The sequence below is a fragment of the Lissotriton vulgaris genome, chromosome 8, assembly GCF_964263255.1.
Source record: "Lissotriton vulgaris chromosome 8, aLisVul1.2, whole genome shotgun sequence".
Taxonomy (NCBI): domain Eukaryota; kingdom Metazoa; phylum Chordata; class Amphibia; order Caudata; family Salamandridae; genus Lissotriton; species Lissotriton vulgaris.
The window spans coordinates 1,117,846,889-1,117,873,785 of record NC_141696.1 but is presented as its reverse complement, the minus strand read 5'-3'; the positions used below and the strand labels follow the sequence as shown (position 1 = coordinate 1,117,873,785).

Here is a 26,897-nt window from a genome sequence, read left to right as displayed (position 1 = left end):
CAATGGCTATATGCAAATCAGCCTTGACCCTGTGCCTTATGGGAACAGTCCAGCCCGAACTACCAAGCCATGTCTTTCCTAGACCGGAATCAAGCATCCAAGGACCGGTTTCTGGCTATCAGCCTTCTTCAGCCTGGATAGCTTGACTCCAGTGATGTGGAGAGCCTGGGACTCACGTCTGAGCATACCCAGCCCACTCGGGGTGAAAATTGCAAAAAAACAGTTGATGGACAGAATGCAGAACAATGTCTTACATTCACCCCAGTACAAAGATCTGGGCCTAAATCCATCATTGTTTTTGCACTCCACACCACCCTAGGTCAGACAATGGCTCACAGCAGGCCAGGATGTCACTTGTGAGTGCAGGGCACAGTTCCCCCCCCCCCCCCCCCCCCCCCCCATCTGCAGAGCCGCTGTACTCCCCGCCGATCCTCTCCTGGGCCCCCCTGCCTCACCTCTTTCTTCCTGCCCACCACCTGGCGCTCAGATCATCATTACTGGGCTTTGCTCGCAAGCCACCCGTTATGGCACCGCTGACATTTCCACCAATTGCTGCACAGGGCGGCCGTTCCTCGCGCTTCTTCAGCTGCCCCAGTCAGCGTGGATCCCTACTTCAGTCGCCCCCACCTTATCGGACCGGCAGGTGCATGTCCCAGCACGTCCGGACCGCAGATCACCTATGCAGCAGAGGGGTCGGCGGTATCGCGGACAGGCTGCAGTGCACTGCTCGCTTTCCGCCTGGGCCATCCTCCGTGCCCCAGCGTTTCACTTAAAGCCAGCCACCAGCACCAGCTTAATTGAAGATGGATAAAATGCACATTACAACTTAATGTTTAATATAAATATTTTTCTTCACTTTAAATTTCTCCCACTTAAAAAACAATGGGACAATGGGAGCAAGAGGCCCACTGTTTGACACTTTGAAGTGGAAGAAAATTAAAATGAAGAGTAAACCTAATCATTAAGGTAACTTCATTTTAATTTCTCCCATTAAAAAGCATTCAGAAACCTCAATATTGAGTTGACAAGGACTTTTATTTGAGATAATACTGCACGTTTTCACCTCTGTGCCCAAGCCTGGCCCATAAATCTGACTGAGCACTGCTCATTATCAGGCCTGGCTATCTGCAGCCTGATGCTAATAATGTAAAATAAACAGAGCCTTCTCGGAACTTGAAAAGGAAAATGTGACCCTGTGCTTCATTAGAAATGAACTGGAGGCTGTGAGCTACTGGTAGCTCCCGATTGACTGGTTGGAGACACCTGCCCTACAATGACTATTTATAGGCCCTCTCACTTGTATAGCTCTGCGTGTATGAGGAGGGCAATTTATGCAAGGATTTCCCCAGCCCTTAGCTTATGGTATCCCAGTCTACATGCTGATCAATTGACCCCAGTCAATCCCCTTTCAGGTATGCCTCTCATCTGATTTGGCTTGTATTGCCATATGTAATGTCTCCCATTTAGTCATCAATGTGCCCCTCCCTTCTGTTTATGGATTTGGACTGCGATTTCCACAGTGGTCCATTTGATCAATTCTTGGAATCATCGAGTCGCAGGACGGAGACGAGACCCCCCTCCAATGCATTGCTATGTTTCTCTTCCTGAGAAGTAAGGCCAGGTCCAAAAATGTATTTGTGTGTTTGGAATTATCCCTAGAGGCATGATGCCATCGTCGGTGGTTGCTGGCGCCAGTCAGATCCATCAATATGTTTGTAATGGTTGTCCAATGTCTATGTATGTATGTACTTGGGGGCAAAGTCATACTATGTGAAAGAAGTTGGACATATCTGTTTGGCAACAAGGGCATGTCGTTGTAAGGCCTGGATACATATTGGGCAGTTTGTTTGGGAACAAATATGTGCAGTGTAAATAACTGAGTTGTGTCTTTTTAAAACTGAGGATTCCTGCTGACCACTTTTGTATTGCTTAGTGGCCAACTCTGTGCCCATTTTCTGTTCCCATTTGTGTTTCAGGGCCCCCATATCAGCATAGTATAATGGGGCAATGGCATGTTGCATACAGGTGACTGCCTTGCGCTATATCCCATGTGTTCGTACCAATGTGAGGGAGCAGGGAGTGAGACCGGGTGAGGGAGGTGGGAGGGCAAATGTAAATGTAAATGTAGTGTATTTTATATAGCGCACTTCTACCCGGAGGCCTCGTAGCGCTGTATTCATACCGCTGTGGAACCCATCCTGGCTTTCCTGTGAAATGTCCACTCCTGGGCACCCCCAAGGTGAAGCCAGGCATCCACAGCGCTGCTGGGGCCGTTGTGGAGATTAAGCAAGCTATTGCCCAGAGTCACAGAGTGGGACCCATGATTAGACTAGGCACCGAGGCGAGAATCATCAGGTCCGGGGAAATTGAGTCCAAGAGCCGCCGAGGCGGGAATTGAACCCTTGTCCCGGGCCAGATCTCTGCATCAGGGTCTGCCGCTCTAACCATTGAGCCACGCTTCTCCACTCCTTCTCCAGGGCAGAGCAGGGAACTTTTGCTAACCGACCCCAGTAACTTTTGAGCGACTAAAAATCAATGGGACGATTTACTGGGGCACCCAACTACTTCCTACCTTTCTTTCCCGTTTGTAGGTGTCTATGGTGGGTTTAATAGAATAGGATGTTGGGATTGTGTATATGATAGTGGGTGTTTTTTCAACTTAATGAGGTTTAATATTGTTCCCTGTTATTTTCCGTTAGAAATTTTGTGCCATTGTAAACTGCATGCTGAAAGTGAAAGCTTAAGTTAGAAAACAACACAAGAATATCCACGGGTCTAAAGAGTTAGTGCAGACCCTAGAGCAACTTCAGACCTAAAATCTGTAGTTTAATTTGTAGAGAAAAATTGATATTCACATTAAAAAGCATGAAGAAACAATAATAGCACGCAAAGCTTTTGAATTTGCCAGAGATCAGAATGATTATGCAATGGGTAGAATGTTTACCTTTTCAAGGAAATTTGATAATTACAAACGACAAGCTATGACGAGTAAACCTAATCCTGTACTACAAACAGCGTCTAGTGGTGCTTTAGGTGGCGATGGTGAATCTGATATTATTTCCCTCACATCTAATAGTGACTCCGAGGATGGACGCCCTGCTACTTCGGGGGCTCAGACAATTGTGCAGAGCAATTTTACCCCTGGAGAGGAACTGAATTTTATCAGGGAGAACCGGAGGTAAGCCTTACGACCCCGCAAACCTCAGTTACAGCAAGGGGATCAGTCTATCTGCGCCGGAGGGAAAGGCGTACCAGACACCAGAAACACTACCAGGAGAGAGAAATCAAAAAAGAATTGGAGGTAGAAGAGCACGACTACTCCAATACGGTTATCAACCTTACGGATATAGTGTTGAAAAAAGCAGAAATTCAGCTATTTTTTTTTAACATAATTTTATTGATTAGCAGAAATTTAGCTATTATCTCTTGGGCTGACTTTTTGTCCACCTAACCAATTCTCATATAACCAAACTAGAATTGACGTTTTCAAACGTATTTGTAAAATTAAGCAAAAAAAATATTTTTGCTTGAATAAACCTATTGGAAAGCTGTCTTTCACCATGTCCAACTACTACTACTGACGCTCTTTAGGTAAATGACATGCAGAGTTTACAGACATTACATTCTTTGTCTACAGACACTGCTGACCTGTCTACACAAGAAGCTATGGCTGCAATGGAGATTGTAAACAACAAAGCAGCCATAAGTCCATTTAAACCGACCTCTACATTTCTCCCCCTCATGCCTAAGGATGCTGTGGACATTTTTAGCGATAGGGTGGTTGAGGAATTTGTTTCTTAATAGGTCTGTGATGTCAGGCAAACATTCCAGATCCTATCACAATGTCTAATATCCGTCCCTCATCAAGAAATTAAATAATAATCATGATATTGAGATTAATAAATCTGATAAGGGGGGCAATATAGTTCTTTGGCCTCGCTGTCAATATCTGACTGAAGCTGATCGACATCTTTCCAACGTTTGCTGCTATAGAAAATCCTCCAAACAGGACATGCAACAGGTACAGGATAACGTATTCAAAAAGTTTGTCTAAATAGAAAGGGATGGGGCTTCTTACCAAGGATAAATATGTTTTTTTTTTTTTTTTTTTTAAAGTTGAGCACCCAGTCACTCCAGTTTTGTACTTTTTACCCAGAGTGCATAAAAAACTGTTCCAATCCTTGTCTACAAGTATTAATCATAGGGATGGTCTATCAGCAATCAAATACTTTTTAGACAGAAGGGACATCAGTGTATAGGAACATAACAATGTGCTTATTGAGATGACAGAAATGTTTGTTTAATAACTACTTCTCTATTGATCAGGTAGTATACCAGCAACTTAGAGGGGCGGCCGTGGGGGCATGTTTTTCCCCCAGCTGCTCATGTCTCCATGTGGGCTGGTGGGAGGATCGGGTCCTCGTGGGCAAACATGCGGACCTGTACAAACATGTTGTTTATTATTGGCGTTATATTGACGATGTATGTTTAATCTGGGATGGATCACAAGAAATGGCCCTTGAATTTGTTAATGCCATCAACCAAAATGATTTGAATTAGAAATTCACTGCAGATATCAGTGACAAAAGTGTGGAATTTCTTGACACTTTAGTGTATATTGACAACAGAGTTCATACCAAACTACATCGCAAACAAACTGCTGGTAATTCTATTTCACATGCAGAGAGTTCCCACCCCCGTCATCTGATCCAGAGCAAGTCAAACGGCAAATTCTTGCTTATTCTCTGTATTGTAGTTTAGACACTGATGCACATGCTTGTCAGCAGGAGGCTCTCTCTGGGTTTTTTAAAAGAGGCTACAAACTGTTTCAGCTTAAAATAGCCTTGGAAAAAGCCAACCTACATACTAGAGAAGAATTACTAAAATTTAAGGAACCAACCGCCTCTGTGGAGGGAGCTTCCTCCAATTGCATTACTGAGTACAAACGACAGATAAGACTGATACCTTCATTTAGTGTACAGGAACATAAGATACGCAAAATAATTTACTCCCAGTGGGCGATTGTTCTTACTGACGTGACTTAGGGGTCGATTATGCCTGAATTACCAGATATTACTTTCAGGAGGGCGCCCTCTATGAGGGACGCCCTTGTTAAATCTAGTCCAGAAATTTTGCCCAGACGTTCATGGTTGGTCTGTAGGAGTTTCCATAAATGTACTTCTTGCTGTGCGTGCACGTTCGCATGCAATATCACTCATTATGTGACGGCTTTCAGCGACAAAAGAATTGAAATAATGAATACCTGACCTGTTACACTGAATTTGCGGTATATTTTTTAAAATGTACCTGCTTTCTTGCATACATAGGGAGTACTAAATTTCCTGTACACATGTCCGGGCTATTGTAAATTCGGATTCTAGTTATCCGATTGCCCTATACTTTGTCAGTCCATCAGAATAAATTGAAGGATTTAACATTCTCTCGCTCGATAAAGTTATTTGGCATCCTAGTTATTTTCTTGTTGTCATGGATATTGAATCCTTGTGTACAAGTATTAATCATAGGGATGGTCGATCAGCAGCAACCAAATACTTTTTAGACAGAAGGGACATCAGTATGAAGGAACATAACAATGTGCTTAGTGAGATGACAGAAAGCACCTCCCCGACACACCAAGGAAGACTTGAACGCATCCTCGGTGCAGCCAAATGGTAAATTAAATTTGAAAGTTGATTTTGCTGCTCGATTTCAATTTTTACGAAATGCAGTGATTTTAAATGGATTAACATTTGACATTTTTATGAGTGCATCTTGATTTTTTGCACTGCTTATGTGAAGTCTTAGTCGGTCATGATCGGAGCTTTATGCAAAATCTAAGCTACAAAAAGTGCTTGCCGATTATGACCAAAGGTCTGATCTTGGGTTTCCTCGAGATCTGAAGAGCTACATGTTTCATTCTGAATTCAGCCTTAAGTATCCGGAGCATAATTCTGGCCACTGTACAAAATCTGTACTTATGAAATGTTTAGTAAATATGAGCAACATCTGAGCTTCTTTTTCACTAACGTGACTAAATATGTCACCAAGTCCAATTGGGAACTGATACTGCTGTGCTGTTTATTTGTAATTTCTATTTCTAATCGTTATACAACTCGTTTGAGGTGTGGATCTTGTACTGAAAACATTTTAAACTGTATTAATGTCCCTAAAGTTTTGGTGATTCCATGTGTATGTATTTTGTTTTTTAATTATTTTGTTTTATGGTGTCAGGATATTGCAAAAAATATTGACAAACATGATATTGGCAGAATTAATGTCTGACATGAAACGTGTGTGTGTTTGTTTGTGTGTGTGTGTGTGTGTGTGTTCGCGTGTGTGTTCTTTTCCAGTAAGAAGTTCTGGATAATTGTTCCAAATCTTGGATTAGCTGTTATATCCAAGAGAACAACTGTTCATGTTTAGAGTAATTATGTACTTTTTGAACTTTCATTGCTGAAGTATAACTTGTTGGTACTTAGTAATGTTATTTTGCCATGCTTGATTCTGGATTTTTTTGCTCATTAGGTACCATTGTTAGTTGCATGAATAACTTGCTATTTTTGTGGTTCTAGATGGCCGACTAATGTTTGCAACACCAGTGGACCCCTTGTTTCTTGTACTGTACTTTCTGGTGAAGACTGGACAAGCGGTAAGCTGAATGGTATCTTGTTTCCCCTTTCAAAAGCTATTTCTGTAATGTAATGCTATCCTTATTTGTAATTGCACAACAATCTTATGATTCCTGTGAAATTACCGGAACTAAAATAAACGACTTGAGTGCTTAGTAGTTTAGAAACCTAGCGCTTCCATATATGTTCATCATAGAGAGCTGTTTTGACCCTTTGCAAGTTTTCCTGACTTCACTCGTCCTCTCTTTGAAGCGCAGTCATAGCTCCCTTTGACATAGTGAATAAAAAGGTGAACCACAGTTTTCAAGCCTTACTCTACCCCCTTTTCTCACAGTTTGTGCAACTGTATTACTGCAAGGCTTTTCCCTGCAAAAAAAGCTGATAAGGTATTATTTAATAATAGCTCGGAGTCAGAACTACATTTTCATGCAGGGACATTAGGAAACAAGCATTGGCTAAGCCAGCAGGTCTTTCCTGTGCAAGAGCTATTGGCTTTGGAAATTAGTTTTAGCCGTGTTGTACTCCTGTGTGGCTCCTGTTCACCATGGCTTAACGTTAGGGGTGTCGCATGGGGTGGGGTAGAGTAGAATGGGGCAGATTGGAGTAGCATGGAGGGGAGTACCCAGGGGTAGTGTGTGGGGGTGGGGTTGCTTGGTTCAGGCTATCGTGATGTGGGCAGGTTGGTTCAGGCTATCGTGGTGTGGGTTACGTTGGTTTAGAGTGGAGTGGGGTAGATTGTAGCCGAGTATATTAGGGTAGAGTGAGGTAGACTGGAGATGGGTAGATTGGTGTAGATTGTAGTGGGGTAGATTGGAGTGGAGTGGGGTAGATTGATGTGGAATTTTATTTATTTTATTTTTATTTATTTTGAGAGTTTTATATAGCGCGAACAAGATCTTTGCAGATATCAGAGCGCTTTACAAACAGAGGGTACATGATCATAGCCAAAACAGGTAAGTAGGTAGAGCTAACAGTACAGATAGGTGTAAGGCAATAAAACAAATAATACAAATAAGCAAAGACAATAAAAACCAAATAATACAAATAAGCATAGAGGTCGAACAGGTATAGGGATCTGTGTAGATTCTTTCAGAGTCAAAGTGGTAGTTCAGGTGTATTTAGCCATGAGGATAGCTTTTACTTCTTTCTTAAAACGAATAGTGGAGGAGATGAGCCTGATTTCAGGAGGGAGTGAGTTCCAGATTCTGGGTGCCATTCCTGAGAAGGAGCGTTTATAAGTTTTTTCCTTCCGGAATCTCCTAGGCTTCAGCAGAAGATTGTTTGTGCCTCTGGTGTTTCTAGAGCCGCCAGAGATTGTAAGCTTCTGAGTGAGGTAGCCGGGGGAGTTAAAGTGAACCGCCTTGTGTGTCATGCAAGCAATTTTCAGGTGTATTCTGTCTTCAAAAGGCAGCCAGTTTAGGGATTTCAGGTCAGGGGAGATATGAGAGTGCTTTTTTGACCCGGTGATGAGTCTCGCTGCAGCGTTTAGGGAAGCTCTTAGGGGTGCCGTAGTGGTAAGGGGGAGACCGCAGAGTGCGATGCTGCCATATTCTATTCGCGGGATGACTAGTGCTTGTACTGCAGTTTGGAAGTCTTTAGCTGGGAGGAAGGGCTCGAGTTTCCTCAAGGTATTGATTTGGAAGTTTGCTCCCTTAGTTGCTTTGCTGATATGTTGCTGCATGTTGAGATTAGTGTCAAGTGTTATGCCTAGAGATTTAGCTGAGTCCACGATGGTGGGTTGGACATTGAGTGCGGTTAGGTGTTTAAGCCAAGTTTGGGTGGTAGAGATCTTTGCTGGAGGTGCGATCAAAAGGAACTCTGTTTTCAGAGCATTGAGTTTGAGGTGATTATCGGCAAGCCAGGATTGGGTGCTTCTGATCGTTGAGTTCAGGAGCAGAATGTCTTTGGGGGATTGTAGTTTGAGATAGAGTTGGGTGTCGTCGGCGTACATGTCAAAGAGAAAATTGGATGATTGTAGTAGCGTGGTGAGAGGTTTCATAACTAGGTTGAACAGAGTCGGGGATAGAGAGGATCCTTGGGGGACGCCTAGCGATACAGGTATTGTCGAGGACATCATGTTGTTGCTCTTGAATTTCTGCGATCTGTTGTGGATCTGGAATGTGGTGGGGTAATTTGGAGTCTGGTAGATTTAGGTGAATTGGGGTAGATTGGAGTAGATTTTGGTAGATTGTGTTAGAGCGGACTAAGGTATATTGATGTAGATTGGAATGGGGTAAATTAAGGAAGAGTGGAGGAGTTAGAAGTGGAGCGGAGAAGTGAGCTGTGTCATAGACTGTCTTACAGCGGAGCGGAGTGGCATGGTGTGGAATGGCAGTGTAGAGCAGAGTATTATAGAGAGGAGTAGTGCAAAGTGGAGTGGCCTAGAGTAGAGTATGCATGCTGTGATTGTGCACTGCCATTATGGGCAACACATTTCCAATTGAAAATGACCATTACATTTGCTCAGACATATCGTTTTACTACATACAAATGATAATGTGTGAACATTGCATCACCTAGTATATTGATTTTGGTTGTATTTAAAATATGTTTCCACCACACTTCAGAGTTGCAAAAAAAATGTGCTTCATTTCTACTGTTCTCCTTCTGATGTATTCTGAGATATCAGCACAGTTCATTTTTGTTGTATGCTAGAAAAAAATAACGTCCTCCCGCATGGGTAGTCCGCAGGATGGTCACACAAATTCTCTCACCTTGAATTCTGCGAAAGAAAAGTAAATGCCGAGTTCCTTCGAAATACAAAGCCTGAAATTTGACCTCTGTCTTTGAATGCACAGCAAATTAAGCGAAATATGAACAAGATTTAAAGTCCTGTTTACAGATAGCAAGTACTTGGGAGGATGCAGTAAACGGGGACTGCTCACAGGAGAGACTTTTATGTCAAGCTGGATAGCCTAAAACAACAAACTAACTACTGAGCCAGCTAGGAAAGATGCTCTCTATAGAGTGGCTTAACAAAATAAAAAAAATAGGTCCTAAAACAAATGCCTCTCCGGAAGCAGGGTGTAGTACCACCTCACCAACAGGATGATCTGCGGATTAGCTTCCCTGGGCCAGAAAGCTTCATAGAGCTGCCGATTTGGAATGCAAATCCGGCACTGCTCACAGGAGAGGCAGTCACCCACCCTGCCCAGAGCACCTTTGGTACCTAGACAGTCGCAAAATTAGCTAGTCAGGTAGGTTAATTCCATCCCTAAGGTGGTCTACAGAGTGGTGGGCATGATTTTTCAGTAGTAGCCATCTTTGTGATGGTATCCTTAGAAATGCTGAGACCGGCTTATGCCCACTTCCCACAGGAAGTGGTCATATAGGGGGCGGAGTGGCCCCAAGGATCAGTAGCCCATTGACTCCTACCCTACGCTCCCCTAAAGCCCGTAAATTCATATTTAGGGGAGCCCCTGTATCCAGAGAAGCAGATCCTGATGACCTAAGGAGGGAGAGGAGAGGGGGAACACACCCAAGAGCCACAAAAGCAAAGAGGCGAAAAGAAGCAGCTGACCTGGTACCAACCCTGCCGGCCTGTCTGCATCCCTCGTAGAAATCTGCGCCAAAGGCGGCTCATCCGGCAGCTGTTAACTCCAGAAACCCAAGAGGACTGCCTGCCTTTAATAAAGACCCAAGACCTCATGTGGCTGTTTTTTTTTTTTTTTAAAGTCAAACTTTTTATTTGCAGACATACAGATGATGCAATCAGCATTGGCACAGTTCCATAAACAGTAGGATGTAAGCATCAAGATTATCACTCGTAATACAATGGCCACCACACCTTGTACGTCTACAGCTCTCATTGAATCCCATCCCACGGAACACAGTAAAAGTCAATCATATGTAGTCCTTCAGTACAAAAACAAGATCCCTGTTCCGGCCATTCTGATATCTGCAATATTTTCGGGTTTTTTTTTTCCCCTTTTGTTTTGTTTCTTCCAACAGTTCCCATTTCCAACTATCAACGCCCCCCCTCCCCCCACCCCACGAGGAACTCAGTGAAGTGGCTTAAACTGCCACTCCTATAGTAACTTAACTGTGCAGTCATATAGCAGTGTTTCCATGTGTCATGTGGCTGTTTTAGATGTGCTCGCCCAACAATTATCCTTTCCTCAAAGCGCCAAGAGATCCCCTTGGGGATGATTTTTTTGCGCTCTATAAATCCACAAGTATGTGAACAGCAGACCTGTTCCCCTGCACTCTGCAGGAACTCCGTAACAAGAGACTAAAGCTCCAAAACCGCCAAAATCCGACACTTGAAGCAACCACTGCACCTGTCGCCCCCTTCCCGAATTGAAGTGGGCCAACTGTGTAAACAAGGTCCCAGCCCTCCAGAGCTAAAGTCCATTGTGGTTTCATCCCTCATGGACTCCCCAACAGTGATTGCACCTTATAAGAAAACCAGATGTCTAAAGTCACCTCAGCATGCGTCACCCCCGGGCCATAAAGAAGAGGACCTCAGGTGTCCCTACACCTGAACATCACAAGACTTGAAACACCCCTCCCCCCCTTCCATTGGTTGGACCCAACGGACTGTCCAGCCAGAGCCTGCAGCCTCTTTTTGCAGTGACCGATCTCCATAGAAATCTATTCAGCTCCCGATGCTAGTTTGCACCCTGCACCTGGCTGCCCTTGTGGTGCTGGTGGTGTACTGCTAGTGCTGCCTTGGGCCTTGCCCACTGCTCACCTTAACTCCTGGAGATTGATCTTGTAAGTCACTGTACAATACCTGTTTGCAGAACGTGTTCTTCATTCCAAAGGATAACATTGCAGAACTCAAAAATGGCAGTGTCCACTTATTGAAGCAAAAGGAATTTATTTTTAAGAATGTTCTTACCTAATGATTTTTCTCTGATGCCTAAACATATAAAAATATACTCGTTATTTTTACGAATTGGTGTGGATCTCCTTGAGTCAAGTGTGTCATTTATTGATCATTGTGTGTATTTGCAAATGTCTTGCACTCCTCTGTGCTCGACCACACTACTCCCTAACAGAGCACTTTAGGATTGCCATAACAAGCCCTAGTGCTATACACTCCGCATGAGCACCAGAACTAGATCACAGGTTGCATGTGTCCAGGAGAGTCCATCTTGGGATACAATACATTAACCCCCCCCCCCCCCTCTCCCCCCTGCAACCGGGGAGATTTTGTGATGGTGGACTCAGATTAATAGACTTGTACTTAAGTCTTCTTTGTACTCAAAATGGAAGTTTAACTGTGATTCACTAATTGGAATAGCATTTCCAGAATGCTTCACAACACATGGGCACATAATCTTTCAATACATAGTTGACTGTAAATCTGCCACTCTTCGAGGCTCATGTTGAGAACTTCCTTTGGCCCAAATTATTGGCTAGAGATAAGGATGGGGGTATTGTAAAAAAAAAGGTACCCCTGTTAATTAATGCAGTGCATTTTCTGGTCCAATAGAAAAAGAACTCTTTCTAAAATACAGTTTATGGTTTCCCTTATTGTGCTGTTATTTGAAACAAACGCAGCTGCCTAGTCCCTCTTATGACGTTTCCTTCAGAGGTAGACAAACAGTCTTTGTAGACTGAGGGTAAAGAAATCTAACTAATTTTCCTTGCAGGAGGAACTCTAGTTTAATCTTTGCTATGGTACAATAGGTGGGCTTTTTTTGGGGGGGGGGGGGGGGGGGGGGGGGTTATGGTTTCTGATAATACGTAGAAATCCACAAAAAGAGTTCGCATTAGACACCATCTTTAAATTTATTATTTGAGAAGAAGTACTGGCCCAAATAGCTTGAGCTGATAAACTCAACAAATATTTTTATAAAACATGTTATTAACATTTTCAAAACTGCGCCCATAAGAACGAGTGATTTACAATACAACGATCCATTATCCCGAAAATGTAATGCAATTTCTCCTGGATACTGCACACGTTCAGTCGTCCATGACAGTACAGCGTGGCTTACAAACTTTGTCCCTTCCTACCCACGCCACCACGTCCCCCCAGCAGCAGCAACGGTTCAGGCCTCCTGAGCTTCAAAAGCAAACTCTTCATTGCCCAAGGTCCAGGTCTGAATGCAACAAGGATCAAAGCATCCTCCCACATTACTGAATCCTATCACTTAATTCCTCATGTGTTATAGGGGCACTCTATGACAATTTAAATTAGCTGCTCTAGACCAGGTTTTAAGCTACATGTAAGCAGTGGCTGCTCAACCGCTGAGGAGCATTGCCCCCTGCTGTTTAGCAGTGAAGTTAAGGGAAAATAAAATGATAATAACTCGCGTTATCATTTTATTTTCTCCTACTTCTGCAGCTTTGCGTGAGGGGGCGGTGGCAGGAGATAAGTGGAAGCATCCTCCTCCGTGCACAGTGACTGCTTGGCCGGCCCTCTTGGGACTGCCACACCGTCTTGCCCACTTTGCATGTTCTCTCCGAAGTCTGCCTTATAGCCTGGGTGGAGAACATGCCCAGGCTCTCAGTCAGCATCTGAGCGCCAAAGCACGGTTCTCAGACCAATCACAACACTGCTAAGGCAGCGTTAAGATTGGCTCACTGCGAGCCTGGGTGTGCTTCCTGTTAAGGCCAGTGAGGGAAGACTACAGAGGAGAGACGTGGCGAGAAGGTGCTTTATTTTTTTATTTTTTACTTTTTAATACCCGCTACCCTTCCCACCCTACCTCTGATCTGTGCTGGCCGCAGCTGCCTGTAAGTAGTTCTCTTGTGTGTAGTCCAGGTCACTGAATTAAAAGTTTTAAGCTTGTTGAATTAATATATGTATACCATAATTGAAAATGATGTATTTGAGAGAAAATGCGTGCACTTTCTGAACTCAAATGCTGATGTTTGCAGAAAAATTGTGAAATTTCCAAAATGTATTTAAACCTGAAGTTTGAGTGATAAGTAATGAAGTGTCGGGTAGGCTTGTTACTCATATTATGACTTTGGTACCAGCGTCTTTGCAGCGTAACAGTCTAATTTATGCTTTTATCTAGGCAAAGTGTCCTCACCATTTGTTTCTAAAAACCGTACCGAGATCGGGGAAGGGTAGCATCCATTTCAAAGCACACATGTTTCTTCAACCATCAACCCACATTGGTCAGGGTGGACCAAGTCCTGCAGGAAGGGACGCAGTCGCTGAGCTATCACGGTGGCAAAAATCTTGACCTCCGTGTTAATCAACAAGATTGGGCGATAATCCGCACACTCCAGGGAGGGCGGCTGCGATTTCGGAATGACCACAATAGTGGCCACATCGGTTTCAGGCGGGAAGGACCCCTCCTCTACCACATGGTTGAATAGCTCCACTAAGTGGGGGACCAGTTCATCTCAGAAGGCCCCGTAGTACTCTTGGGGGAACCCGTCAGGTCCGGGCGTCCTGCCTGGATTCAACAGGGAAATTGCCCCATGAATTTCTTCCAGGGTGAAAGGGTGATCCAAGGTATCAGCGGTCTCCTGGGGGAGACATGGCAGCTGGGTACCGGTCTCCTCCAGCAAGCCAGTCAAAGAGGCGCAAGGAGGGCGAGGGGCATATAAGGCCGCGTAGTAGCTCGCAAAAGTTTGCACAATGGTGGGAGACGTTACTTGGTGGGTCCCAGAAACCGCCCGAATCTCGGGGATGATACGGTTAATTTTGGGGTAGGGCACTAGGTTATGGAGAAGCTTGCCATTTTTATCTCCCCATCCAGAAGTACGTGCCACCGAGGAGCGCCAGAGCATTTTACGCGGACTCCATTGAGATCCGATGAATCTCTTCACGGACCAATGCTAGTTGTCTAGAGGAGTCATTGCTCCAGTTGGTCAGTTGGACGTGTTCCAACTGCACTGCCTGAGTCTCCAACTGCACAAGCTGGGCGGCTGTTCCATATGTTTTGCGTGAACCAATCCTCTGGCCACACCACGTCAACCGCCTTGCCGGCCTCCCATAACGTCCCCGGTGAAGGGACTGAGCCCATATTAGTAGAGAAGTAGTGACGCAATTCCTGCCCTAGGGATTCCACCAGCGTAGAGTCCCGCAGGAACTAGGCGTTCAGCCGCCAGGTCGCTTGTGGGCCAGCAGCGGAGGCTCCGATACGGAGAGAGATAGGGGAGTGGTCCGAGATCCCTCTGGGCAATATATCAGCCCCAGACAACAGTTGGCAGTCAAATGGCGGACATTAGAATAAGGTCTATACGGGAGTGGGTATGGTGAGCAGCCGATGTGTGGGTGTATTGCTCCCTGCGGTGGTTCCACACCCTCCAGACATTGCAGAGGCCCACGGCTGATGACCAGCTGGAGAGGCTCTTCGCAGAGGCTAGACGATGTGCCGACGGGACACCCGTCGTGTCACGTGAGGGCTGCAAGACAACAACAGTGAGGCCCTGAGGAAAGGAGGAAATCACCAGCGTTAGGCGCCGAAGGATGGATGTCCGGAGCGCAGGAGGAACGTAATGCACAGAAGGTTCATAGGGTGTCCCTCAATCGTCCCAGACATGGTCACAAACAAACACTGCGTATCAGACTCTGTTTTAGCCAGGGTAAAGGGAAGCCCCTTTCTGAGCAAAATGGCCACACCCCGGGTAAAACCGGAATGCCAGACCCGGTCAAACCCGTACCGGGCTAGGAAATTGCATTATGAGCCCAGAAGGTGCGTCTCCTGGAGAAACCGAATGTCAGGCATGTGGCGGTGGGCAGCATGGAGGACTGCTGTACGCTTGATTCGGTCGAGAAGGCCATTTACATTCCAGGAGTGGATGTGGAGGGTGCGTATGCGAGCGGGGACCGTGTTCGGTCTAAGGGAAACGCCCACCCAGACCCGGAGCCTGAAGATGAGGCTAGAAGAAGTAGTGATGCGTGTTTTGACTGTGGAAGCATTTAGGAGCGCGCGGCTAGCAATGGGAACGAAACACAGCAGCCCGTAGGCGGCTAAAAATAACAAACTGTTGGGAGACCACGATCTCCCTCGCCCCCAACTCCCCCCACCCTACACTTCGAAAAAAAAGGAAGCATCTGTCGCCCTGAATATTCCCCAACCACTAACAACCCCACAAAGAGGCGAACTACTAATCTAAAACAGTTAGCAACAAACAAGTAAGGAATGGCTGAGTCGGACCCCCTCTATGTAGTTGGGTGAAATGCTAACAGCTAATGTCATAGAATAACAATCGTGTGGCTAATAGAGTGCATCAAACCCAGGACCACAATAAAGATCAAGTCCCAACCAGGCCACACAGTAGAGCCCAGGTAGGCCCCGGGTCGTGGGGTCCGGAGCAGTCACGTTGTTAGGAAGCCCGAAGGTTGAGCCTCGGGTTGCTTCATGTGGTGCCGGTCATACTCCCTCCTCCAAACCAGAGCCACGGATCACAGGGCACCCGGACAGATCCGAGTCCGACATGGCCTGTCGCAGAGTTTCACTGGGCCCGGGGACTCTGCCAGGTTGATCAAGGAAGAAGCCAGGTGGGGGGAGGAGGCCCCTTATTTGGAGTCTGGGCCGGCGAGCGCAGGGACTGCGCCCCCGACGACCGGGAACCCCTCCCCGGCGGCCGCCTCGCCTATGAGACCTGGTCCGGCGCCGCTGGGACTTAGGCGCGACCTGGTTTGGCTGCGTCGGGGCCCTCCGGGCCGGAGAAAGGGCCGCCCCTGGCAGGAGGGGCTGCTCCTCGGTGAGCCAGGTCCACGCTGCCTGGGGGGAGTCGAAGAAGAATGTCTTTTCCTGGAAGATCACCTTGAGCCGGGCCGGGAAGAGGAGCCCGTTGCGAAGGCCCATCGCCCTGAGTTTTTGTTTAACTCAATTATAGGATCGGCATTGAGTTTGCACTTCCCTTGAGTAATCCGGAAAGACCATATTTTGGAGTTCTGGAAGTGCAGCGGACCCAGCTCCCTGGCCGCCTCAGTATAGCGTCTCTGTCCCGGAAATTGAAGAATCTGAGGATGAGGGGGCGAGCAGGGGCTCCAGGCAGAGGTTTGGGAGTGAGAGAGCGATGAACCCGCTCCACGCGAACCAGGGGGAAAGTTTCTCTTTGGGCAGCCAGGAGCGGATCCAGGTCTCTATAAAGGTGTCAGTACGACCCTTCTCCACTCCCTCCGGAAAACCCATGAGGCGCAGGTTGTTTCTTTGCACCCTATTTTCGGCATCTTTGGCCCTACGGTGTAGCTCCGAGGTCTGCGTCTGGAGACTGGCCACCTAGGATTTGAGGGTGCCCACGTCGTCCTCCACCGTGGAGATACGGTACTCCGCCTCCGTGATGCGCCCCGTGGCTTCACTGAGGTCTTGGCGAATTAAGGCCACGTCCACCCGCACCTCTCCGATCTTACTTTCTACAGAGACCTGCAACGTGGTAATTGCCTGTAGGAGGGTTGCGAGATCTCCCCCGGGGATGCCAGGCACGGGCGGAGGTTCGCCACCTGGAACCCGGTGCGACGTAGTGAACTGCTCCATTGTAATTTGGGTTGTGGGAGCAGGGGCTTGAGTGGAGCGAGACATGCCCATGGTCCAGTCCTCAGGGCACATCCATCAGCAGCCAACAGTAAAACACCAGGCACCCAGGGGGGGGGGCGCGGGTGAAGGGGAGAGGGGGGCACCATCCGATTTGATGGCCAACTTACCCCCGCACCGAACCACGGTGCAATACGCGGCTGCGTAGGCGGTGGGAAGAGATGGGCCTCCACCGCAATGTACCCTTGGCCGGCTGCCGAAATCTCGAGCCCCGGAGGATGGGCCCACAGCAACCTTGGTATCCGGGCCGAGGTCAGCACAGCTCCACCTCGGCCCTCGGGGAACACAGAATGTCCAGAGTCCGTTCGAATCACACCCCGAGGAGGCCTGCAGGTCCACGCGCTCCCAAAATGGCGGAGGGCGTGAAAAACAACAGCCGCCAAGAATGGAATGTGGTCTTCGGGTGTAGCTCTCCTCAAGCCAGTATGGATTCATGCATGTCCAGCCACCTCCTGCGCGATGGCCCCCTGGTCCCTGGGGGCATCCTACTTGCCAAGGCACCACAGCTGATCAAAGTACTGCAGGCCACCTCGTGGGAGCACACATACTTGGCCCAGAGCAGGCCCTGGAAGACCGCCTGGTGCGGAACCCAAGCCCCAGCACACTCCACAGGGGGCCCCACTCAACAGTCCCAACGGGCAGGGCCCGCACTCAGCCCACACGTCCAGTTGGTGCCAGGCACACCCGTGCCAGCACAGTCCAGCCGCGCAACACCGGCTCCGCTCCCTCTCACCGCAGCTCCTCCAGCAGGTCTTCCCCGGTGCCGGCCAGCCTGCCGAGTCAGGCCGACCCGGCCGCCACCATCCGTTGCCTATGCCGGTGCGGCACAGCTGGGGATTGCGTCTGTGCCTCCCGCAGCCCCCGGAACCGGCCCGATTGCCTCACGCGGCCGCCATTACTCCGGGGGGTCAGGCGCACCTCTCAACGTCTCATGGCGACTCCGCCGCTCCTAGGGACCGCCCTCGCAGGCCTCCAGATCCGCTGGCCCGGGCAGCTCACCACAGCGGCCCCGGCTCCAGGGCGAGTCAGTCGGTCGCTGAAGTAGACCGCCACGGCCAGGCGGGTCACAGGCAGCGGGCGAGGAGAGCGCCAGACCGTCAGGGCCGTAACCTCAGGGCCCGGGACGGGACAGCATGGGGCAGCCATTTTGATCGGCCCGAGCCGCAGATAGAGAGGGGCTCGACTGAGGCAGCAGAGGCACAGAGCAGCTCCCCAAGGAAAACAGGGGACAGCAGGCTGCACGGAGAGTCACTGCAGGTAGGTGTTGAAGTCGGATGATAGCTGGTAGTGGTGGATGCGAGGCGGATGACTGAGGGGGTCCATAGCACTCTTGGAGTGCAACTGCCATCTTGACACCTCAAGCCAAGCCCCCCCAAGAACTGATACTTTATTATGAAAGTTTCCAGAAAAATTGTGTTATCCTAACTATGGTGCTGGCTTGTGGTTTTCTTCTGGTTAATCTTTCAGTAAGCAGCGCTTGCCTAAGGTCTATTTTAATTGCCTACCTGTTTTTAACAGTGCTTACTTACTTTTAAATTCTGTTTATTTGTTTTTAAACTTTTAAACTGGGATTATTTAAACAGCTTACTCAAGTTCAACGGGCTACCTTAATTCTGCATGTTGCACTTTCTTCTTCATTTCCCAATCGCTCCCTAGTCCCCGGTCCGCCGCAGCAGTTCCTGCCAATTGAGCGGAGGAACGGTGCTCCTTCTCCTGGCTATCCTACTTCCGGCAGGGACACTACTGTTGACTAATTAGGAGCGTCGGTGTGCGGATGCGCAGCTAAAGGCATGCCCGTCTGCGCCCCTCCACGCCTATTGCCAGAACCCCTGCCCGTTTTGCCTCAGATTCTAGGACTAGAATCTCTTTTACGAGTAAGTTACTTAACCACTTGGCTGCTAAGGTACAATTACTCTTTCACTGTAATTTCCATTGAAATCAATGGAAAGTCCATGACGAGTTACCCTTGTCATTAGCAGCCAAGAGGTTAAGAGTTGAAATATGCATGATCCTAACTGCCACTGTTTTAATACACTAGTTCTCTGGCAGGGCTCAGAGGGAATCTGCCCCTCCTGTTGTTTCCTGCGCCCGGCTCGTTCGCCTTGGTCAGCCCACTTGGTTCCAGCCAGAGATTATCTGGAAAACAGGATTCTACAGGTAAATTTTTGCACCTTAACCAATGCACGTTCACTTGTAAAACATGCACTTGAGGTAGCAGATCTTATTGATTCTTATAAATCAGACATTCTATTTATTTCAGAAACCTGGGCCTCTAACACTTGTCTGAACTTCTTGCAGCCACAACTTTCGGGCACCGGCTGCGCAGGCAAGACCGTCCCATCGTAAGAGGCAAAATTTACTACTATACAGTCTGTGACTGTGAAGCACCGTCCTTCAAACTTGGGCTCACAAATAATTACCAATTTCAAGGTTTTCTCATTTAACACCCTCCTGTTGCCAAACCGGCTTCTTAAACTCCATTAGCTCCTTGCTCAAGGCAGATATCTGCAATTCCAATTTTACAGGCCTCGGGGACTTCCATTTTCACTTGGAACAATCGGAAGACAAGGATACAGCCTCACTAATAGAAATTATGGAGGCTTTTGATCTTAAACTCCTTAATATTGATCCCACTCACAGTGGGGGTCATACGCTTGATGCGCTGTTCTTGCACAATAATATCTCTTGTCTCCAAGTGCTTCCATTGATCTGGTCAGATCACTCTGCTATCTTCTTAAAGATAAACTGCCCTACTACCTATACTGCCCTGAATATGAGGTCTATACCCACCAATTATGGATCCTGGGTAAAAGTTTATCAAAATCAGCTAGAGCAACAACTGACTATCTCACGCCCCCGGGTGGTGGACAATCCCGAACTCGCAGCTGAGACCTATTCCACCTGGCTAACTCTGCCTTCTCTCACCTAGTTCTGACACGGGTAGCCTAGGTAAAACCCATCCGTCTGGTCCTTGGTTTTCAGAGGCCTTTAGACTAAAAAAACAGGGTTGCAGACATCAAGAGAGGAAATGGAGAGTCCGAAATGACTCCTAGGAGAGAGAAACCTACAAGCGCTTTTTAACTAAAGATAAAGCCCTATTGATCACAGAAAAGGCAGCCTACTTTTCTTCGCAAATTGAATCTTTCAAAAACTCAGCTAAAGACCTTTACCAAGTCATCAATTAACTCACAAAACAACCGGAGCATAAAAGGGAGTGGGTCAGCCAGTCCTTCTGCGATGAGATTGCTTTGCACTGTAGGGGTAAAATTGACTCAATTTTTAGCTTATTCAGACACTGTGGTAATCCTCCATTGCCCGACAGTCAAGATATGGTGGACACAGTTTCTGAAAAAGATGTGGCCTCTAATGGCCTCAAATCTTTTCCCCCTGTCTCTTCGTCACACATAAAAGAGCTTATCCTGACCACCAAGTCTGGCTCCCCGGACGATCCCTGTGCGCCCTCCGTTATAAAGCTGGTTCCTGACATTATTGCAGAAAATTTCTCAAACTTGTTCAGTAACATGTTCAAAACAGGTATATTTCCATCCCAATGGAAAGGAGCCTCCAAACTGCCATTATTGAAAAAAACTAATTTGGACCCCGAAGACCCGGCCAATTATCGGCCTATTTCAAGACTTCCTTTCCCTGCGAAAATAGTAGAGTAGGTGATGAATATTCAATTAGATCGGTTCATTATGGACTCTAACTGCCTAGGTCACACTCCATTCAGATTTGGATCTGAACACAGTACAAAGACTGCCTTGATCAAGGCCACTGATGAGCTTAAATTCATCCTGGATGGGGGGGATCTGTCTGCGGCATTTGATACAGTGGATCACTCTACGTTGATCCACTGTTTGGGAGCAAGAGGCATAACAAATCTAGCGTTGAAATTAGTCTCATCCTTCCTATCGGACAGAGAAAACACAATCAACATTGATGCGTTCTTTTCAAGCTCATTCAGTTTGCCCTGCGGGGTTCCGCAGGGATCCTCTCTCAGCCCTACACTTTTTAATGTATACGTTACTGATCTGGCTGCTCTGGTTGAATCCTTCGGGTTCTCCCTCACCTCCTATGCGGATGATAAACAAATTGTGCTAGCAACCACCAACGATGTCAACCACACACATCTTCGCATCCATGACTGATTGAAATCTATTTATGGCTGAATGAACAAACACCGCCTTAAGCTCAATGCTGAAAAAACTGAGGGGATTTTATTCGGCAATAATCCCTTCCTCTGGACTCCTCCTTGCTGGCCAGCTGAGATGGGCCCCATTCCTTATCCCACCAGGAAAGCCAAGAGTTGAGGTGGTATGATTGACGATGGCCTGCTCCTAGGCAATCAAATCAATGCAGTGATTGCCTCCTTGTACAATACCTTGAGAATACTTAAAAAAATATTCATCTTCCTGCCCATTTCAGTCAGGAAATCTCTTATTCTCACCTTGTTATTGTCCAAGATCGACTACTGCAACGGCCTCTACATTGGCTTACAAGCTCAACAACTGAACAAATTGCAGATCCTTCAAAACTCTGTAGCCAGACTTATAGATGTGCCTAGGCACCATTCTGTTTCCTCCACTCTTAAAGATCTTCATTGGCTGAGAGTCAAGAACAGAATTAGTTTTAAGGCCCTTTGTCTTCATTATAAAGCCCGCCATGATGTAGGACCTTCCTTTCTGAAGAAAGCTTGATCATGGTACATTCCAACAAGAAACCTAAGGTCTGAAGGCTCCTTCAGAATAAATCGTATCCCATTTAAAAAATCTAAAAGGGGTGGTAGCAGCTTTGCGGTTAGAGCATCCACATCCGTAAATCTCCTTCAGCTGAATCTTAGGTCCGCTCCTTCCCTGCTCCATTTCAGGAAACTTTTGAAGACCTGGCTCTTCAATCAGTAGGTCCTTTCTTCCGCCCATAGTTGCTTACAGGATCAGCGCCAAGACACCTCCGGGTATACGGTGTGCTTTACAAATAGCTTAACATACCATAACAAATGTAAATGTGTAAATGTGTGTGTCTTGTAAAGCGCACTTCTACCCGGAGGCGTCCTGGCGCTATAGACCGCTGGGGAACCCGTCATGGCTTTCCCTGTGAGATGTTCCCTCCTGGGATATCTCCAAGGAGAAACCAGGCATCCCCGGCGTTTGGGGGGGGGCGATGTGGAGATGAGGCAAGCTAATGCCCAGAGTTGCCGAGTATGAGCCCTGGTTAGAGTAGCCACCGAGGCGAGAATTATCGAGTCCGCTGACCCTGACTCACGACCAGTGTGCTGTCATATTGTTTAACTCACTCAGGTACACATTCTAAACGAGTTACACCCAATATTCCAGCGTATTTAAGAGGTACAAAAGGATTGTTAGCTTCATAATGTGTATTCAAGACATTTTACTGCTGTGTGCTAGTTTAATGTGTGTAATGGCAGTAAAGAAGCGTGTATTGCTGCCTTTCATGTTGATTTCTAGCCCCTTTGCTATCAAAGAGTGACAGTTTATTTAGTAACATAGCACTGCGTTTATAACTATTTCGTGTTTTCTTTCAGCAAGCAAAGTTTCAACCAGTAGATCAACTAGTTGTGGATGAAGAATTTCCAAAATGTAGCATGCTGGTAAAGTGCACACGGCTTCTGAAGACACTTCATCATGTGACTGAGGAAAAAGGTATACCATACATAATTAAGAAAACATACATTTTCTGTGGATATCACTGCCTCTGCTACCTCACCCTGAAGGACCATAACCTCCTATAACCTCGTGTTCAAGTGGAAGAGTTGTCACCCAATTATTCACATAACCAGCGCTCATATATATATATTACCAACATTTTTATAGTATGAGTTTAAAAACAAAATTCCATGAAAACGGATATATCCAAGTTGGAAATTTAATTTTTCCTCATGAAAAACCTCATCATCAGCACAACTTTCAATGCGGTCAATTCGAAGTAGAAGTGTCCATAGCAATGTACAATTTCCAAAGAGCAATTGGAACCAATTTGCAACCTGTTAAAGTTGATATGATGCTTGTAGTGCTTAGAAGAAAAGTCCATCATAGAACACAGTTTCCAGGAATGAGAAAAAGGAATTTCAGCACGAAATGCAGCATTTTGGAAGTTAATGCATGTAGTTTATAGCTAATATTTGTTTCGCAGTCCCGCAGCTTCTTCGGGAGTGTAAGATGATTAATGATAACTAACAGTTCGACTTTACACCTTAATCCAATGTATTCACATATTACTACATACCACAAAATGTTTCTAATGCGAAAGGACATATATAATTCTAAATAAAGACCTTTTCTAAACACTTTACAGCAATATTGGCAGACAGTACATTTACAATGAACATGCTGCAATAAATTCACATATTACTACAAACCAAAAACTATTTCCAATGTGATAATACTAATACCATTCAAATAATACCTCTTAGAAACTATTTCAGTATTTGCAGACAATCCAACCTATTAGTCGATGTCTCATGTTGTAGACAACTGAGTCTTCCAGAAATTTACATTACACTTTAATATTTGCTTTTATGGAGTTTTGTTCTTTGAATTGATAATAAATTGTATTTTGTAATATATCAAAGTAATCAATCTATGGTATTGTCAGGAAAGAGACTTGTGCTCCATGAGATTACGCAAACTTGTGTTTATTCGTTTAGACCATAGCCATGATCGCGTGCTACGGCCTAAAGTCTTTGGGGCAGCAGCCACTTGCTTGAATAAGCACGTTTGCTGCAATCTCAAGGAGCACAAGTCTCTTTCCTGAAGATGAAATAGATTGAGGATTTGATGTGTATGGGCAGTCCTCGCCTGAGCTTGTGCCACTGTTAAGAGTGAGATGGGGAAGCGGGGGTAAGTGATGCAAGAAATAAAAAATGTATATATACAGCTTGGACTTGTATGCATTGAAGAGTATGGGGCTGAGCCCTGGGTTTGTAGGTGAAAAGTGGGAGGTGAATCCTCTGTTCTTCCAGTGAAGAAGGAGGTGATCCATCTGAGCGCGTCCCCTTGGATGGCGAAGTGGTGGAGCCCTTTGATCAGCTTGGGTTGTGATACAGTGTTGAAGGCTGCTGAGAGGTCGAGGAGGAGCTGCCGTTTCTCCTCTGTCGAGCAGGGTTCAGATGTCATCGGTAGCTGTGATCAGCGTATTTTTGGTGCTGTGATTGCTGAGGAAGCTAGATTGGGATGAGTCAAGTAGTTGATTCTGCTCCAGGTATGTCATGAGTTGCTTGTTGATGGACTTTTCCACTACCTTTACTGAGAATGTGAGTTGGGGGGGGGGGGATTGGCCAGTAGTTTTAGAGTTTGCTGGGGTCGGTGGAGTGTTTTTGGAGTAGTGGTCTGAGTTGGACATGTTTCCTGGCGTTGAAAAATGATGCAGTGGTGATAGATCCTTTGGTTTCTGAGGTTGAAGGTGTGGTGTGGGTAGGGGTCTGTGGGAGCTCCAGAGTGGATTGATATCCTGGTGGAGGTGGTGTACTGGGTGGAGAGGAGGTTCCATGTAGTCTGTTGTGTTGGTGGCATATCTGTCGAGGTAGTCTGTAAGTATGGATTGGCCTTCAAAGTTTCTGTATGTGGTTGTGATCATTTCGTAGAAGAAGTCGACTAGGTTCTCCCACCGCGCCTGTGCAAGTGTGATGCTTTCACTGGCAGCCGGGTTGGAGGATTCCTTAACAATGTTGAAAAGTTCTGTTGATTTGTTTTAATATTTCTTTTTATTTAAAACAAGGCATCATGAGGTTAAAGGCATTGTACAGAGGAGACCTCGTCCAATATTACAACATTTAAAACAGGGGAATGCGGATGGGGGAAAGGGGGGGGGGGTTAAGGATAAATACACTGTGATCAGGGTGAGCCCGGAACATCAAAGTTAGAATTGGCAGGCACACAAATATCTCCCCTGTTTCAATACAATGGACCCCACACTGAAGACGATTTACGGGGTCGGCCTCTTGCCACATAAACAGTTTTTACACGGAACATGCACCAGCCCATATCCTCTTTCCAACCCACAAGAGTAGGCGGACCCCCGGATCCCCACTTCTGAGCGATAATACGTTTTGCAATCATGGCACCCAACATCGCCCACTTGGTCTGGGCCAAATTTAGATCTGTTGGTTCCCAAATATTGAGTATGCTTCTCCTAACCTCCGGCCGCAAAGTGATCCCCAAAACCTCACTCATCGTGTTGTGTATCTTTTTCCAGTACTCAACAATAAATCAACATTTTTAGAGGACATGGATGAATGTCGCAACAAGACCACATTCTCTTCTACACAAACCAGTTTCAGATAGCCCCATCCGAACCAATCGGGGTCCAGTGACGTACACCCTATGCAATATTTTTAACTGGATAAGCCTTAGCCTTGCCGGGATCGCAACCTCTTTCGGTGAAGAGACGGCTGACTGCCAATCTTCATCTATTTCAAGACCATCTCGCATCCATTTATCCCTCACCTCCATAAGAAGATCAGACCTATGGTTAATCATTTTTTTATAAATCAGGGAGATAGTCATCTCTGGCATGTGACCGTCCAAAATCCTATCCTCTAGGGGGGAGGCTTCAGGCAGGTCCGCCTCCACAGGCAGAGCCGCCTTCAGTGCATGTGTAACTTGTGCATATCAAAAATACTCCGAATCCCCCAGCTCAAATTCTGTCTGTAATTCTTCAAACGTTTTAATGCTCCTTTTCACCCAAATGTCACCAATGGTCGAGATTCCAATCTATTCCCACTTAATGAACCCTTTTGTATGTCAAAGCTTGCCTAAATTTCCCGACGCAAATAGCGGGGTAGCCAATGTTAGGCGATCCCGCCATCCCATCGAGTTTGTGGCGTCATGCCAAATACGTACTACGTGTTTAGTAGGCCCAGTGAGATTCACTGTCTAGGATCTGTCGTATAGTGCCCTATTATAGTTACCACCAGGGAGAAGCCACCTGTCCATTGCATAAACAAAGTCTGACACAGGCCCTTAGGTCCCGTGATTGATGGCCGCCAGCTGAGAGGCCCAATAATAACGTTTGATATCGGGGAGGGCAATTCCCCATCATACCAGGGCAGCGTCAATTTGGCCAGTGCAATGCGGGGTCTTCCCTCCCACAATAGACTGCGCTGCAGTCCTTCCACCTCCCGAAAGTAACTAGCCGGAACCACATCCAGAGTGTTTTGAAGGGCATAAAGGAAGCGAGGCAAAGACATCATTTTAAAAAGTGTTGCTCGCCCCAATAATGATAAAGGGAGCTTCCACCAGCCGAGTGTGTCAGCCCTCAGTCTGGACAAAGGAGGGAGGAGGTTCCTGGTGTAGCGAATTGTAGAATCCAATGAGATGAAAATACCAAGGTACTTAAATCCCTCTGTGGCGATTTTAATTGGGCAATTTCGTGGGGGACCGGAGCTTCCCCGGAAAGAACATACAGAAGCGATTTCCCCCAATTTATCGAATCAAACTCCAGACTGAAACCAAATTTAGCCAGGACTGCCCATAAATATGGCCATTCCACAGTGTCAAAAGCCACCGTTGCGTTGCGTCGAGCGACGCTATTATGGCCAGCTCCCTTAGGGTATGTGCCCTACCTATCACATCGTGTAGCCTGCGCAGGTTTAAGGCAGTGTTTCTGTGCGGAATGAAGCCCGATTGATCTGGGTGTATCAGCCCACCGAGTACCTGAATTAATCTGTTGGCGAGGAGCTCAGCGGGTATCTTAGGCTCTGCGTTCAACAATGAGATTGGCCTATATGAGGCGCAGCTCGATTTCAGTTTGCCCTCCTTGTATATAACCACAATAGAGGCAATCCTATGATCAT

General features: G+C 46.6%; 1 protein-coding gene across 1 annotated transcript in view; it reads left to right on the top strand.

The window, feature by feature from the left end:
• RNASEH2B (ribonuclease H2 subunit B) overlaps positions 1-26,897 on the top strand; it is a 243,868-nt gene that overhangs the window by 78,144 nt on the left and 138,827 nt on the right. The window contains exons 4-5 of the mRNA XM_086934946.1: positions 6,573-6,649; positions 22,629-22,746. Coding sequence (XP_086791072.1) covers positions 6,573-6,649; positions 22,629-22,746 — 195 coding nt within the window. The remainder of the gene's footprint in view (positions 1-6,572; positions 6,650-22,628; positions 22,747-26,897) is intronic.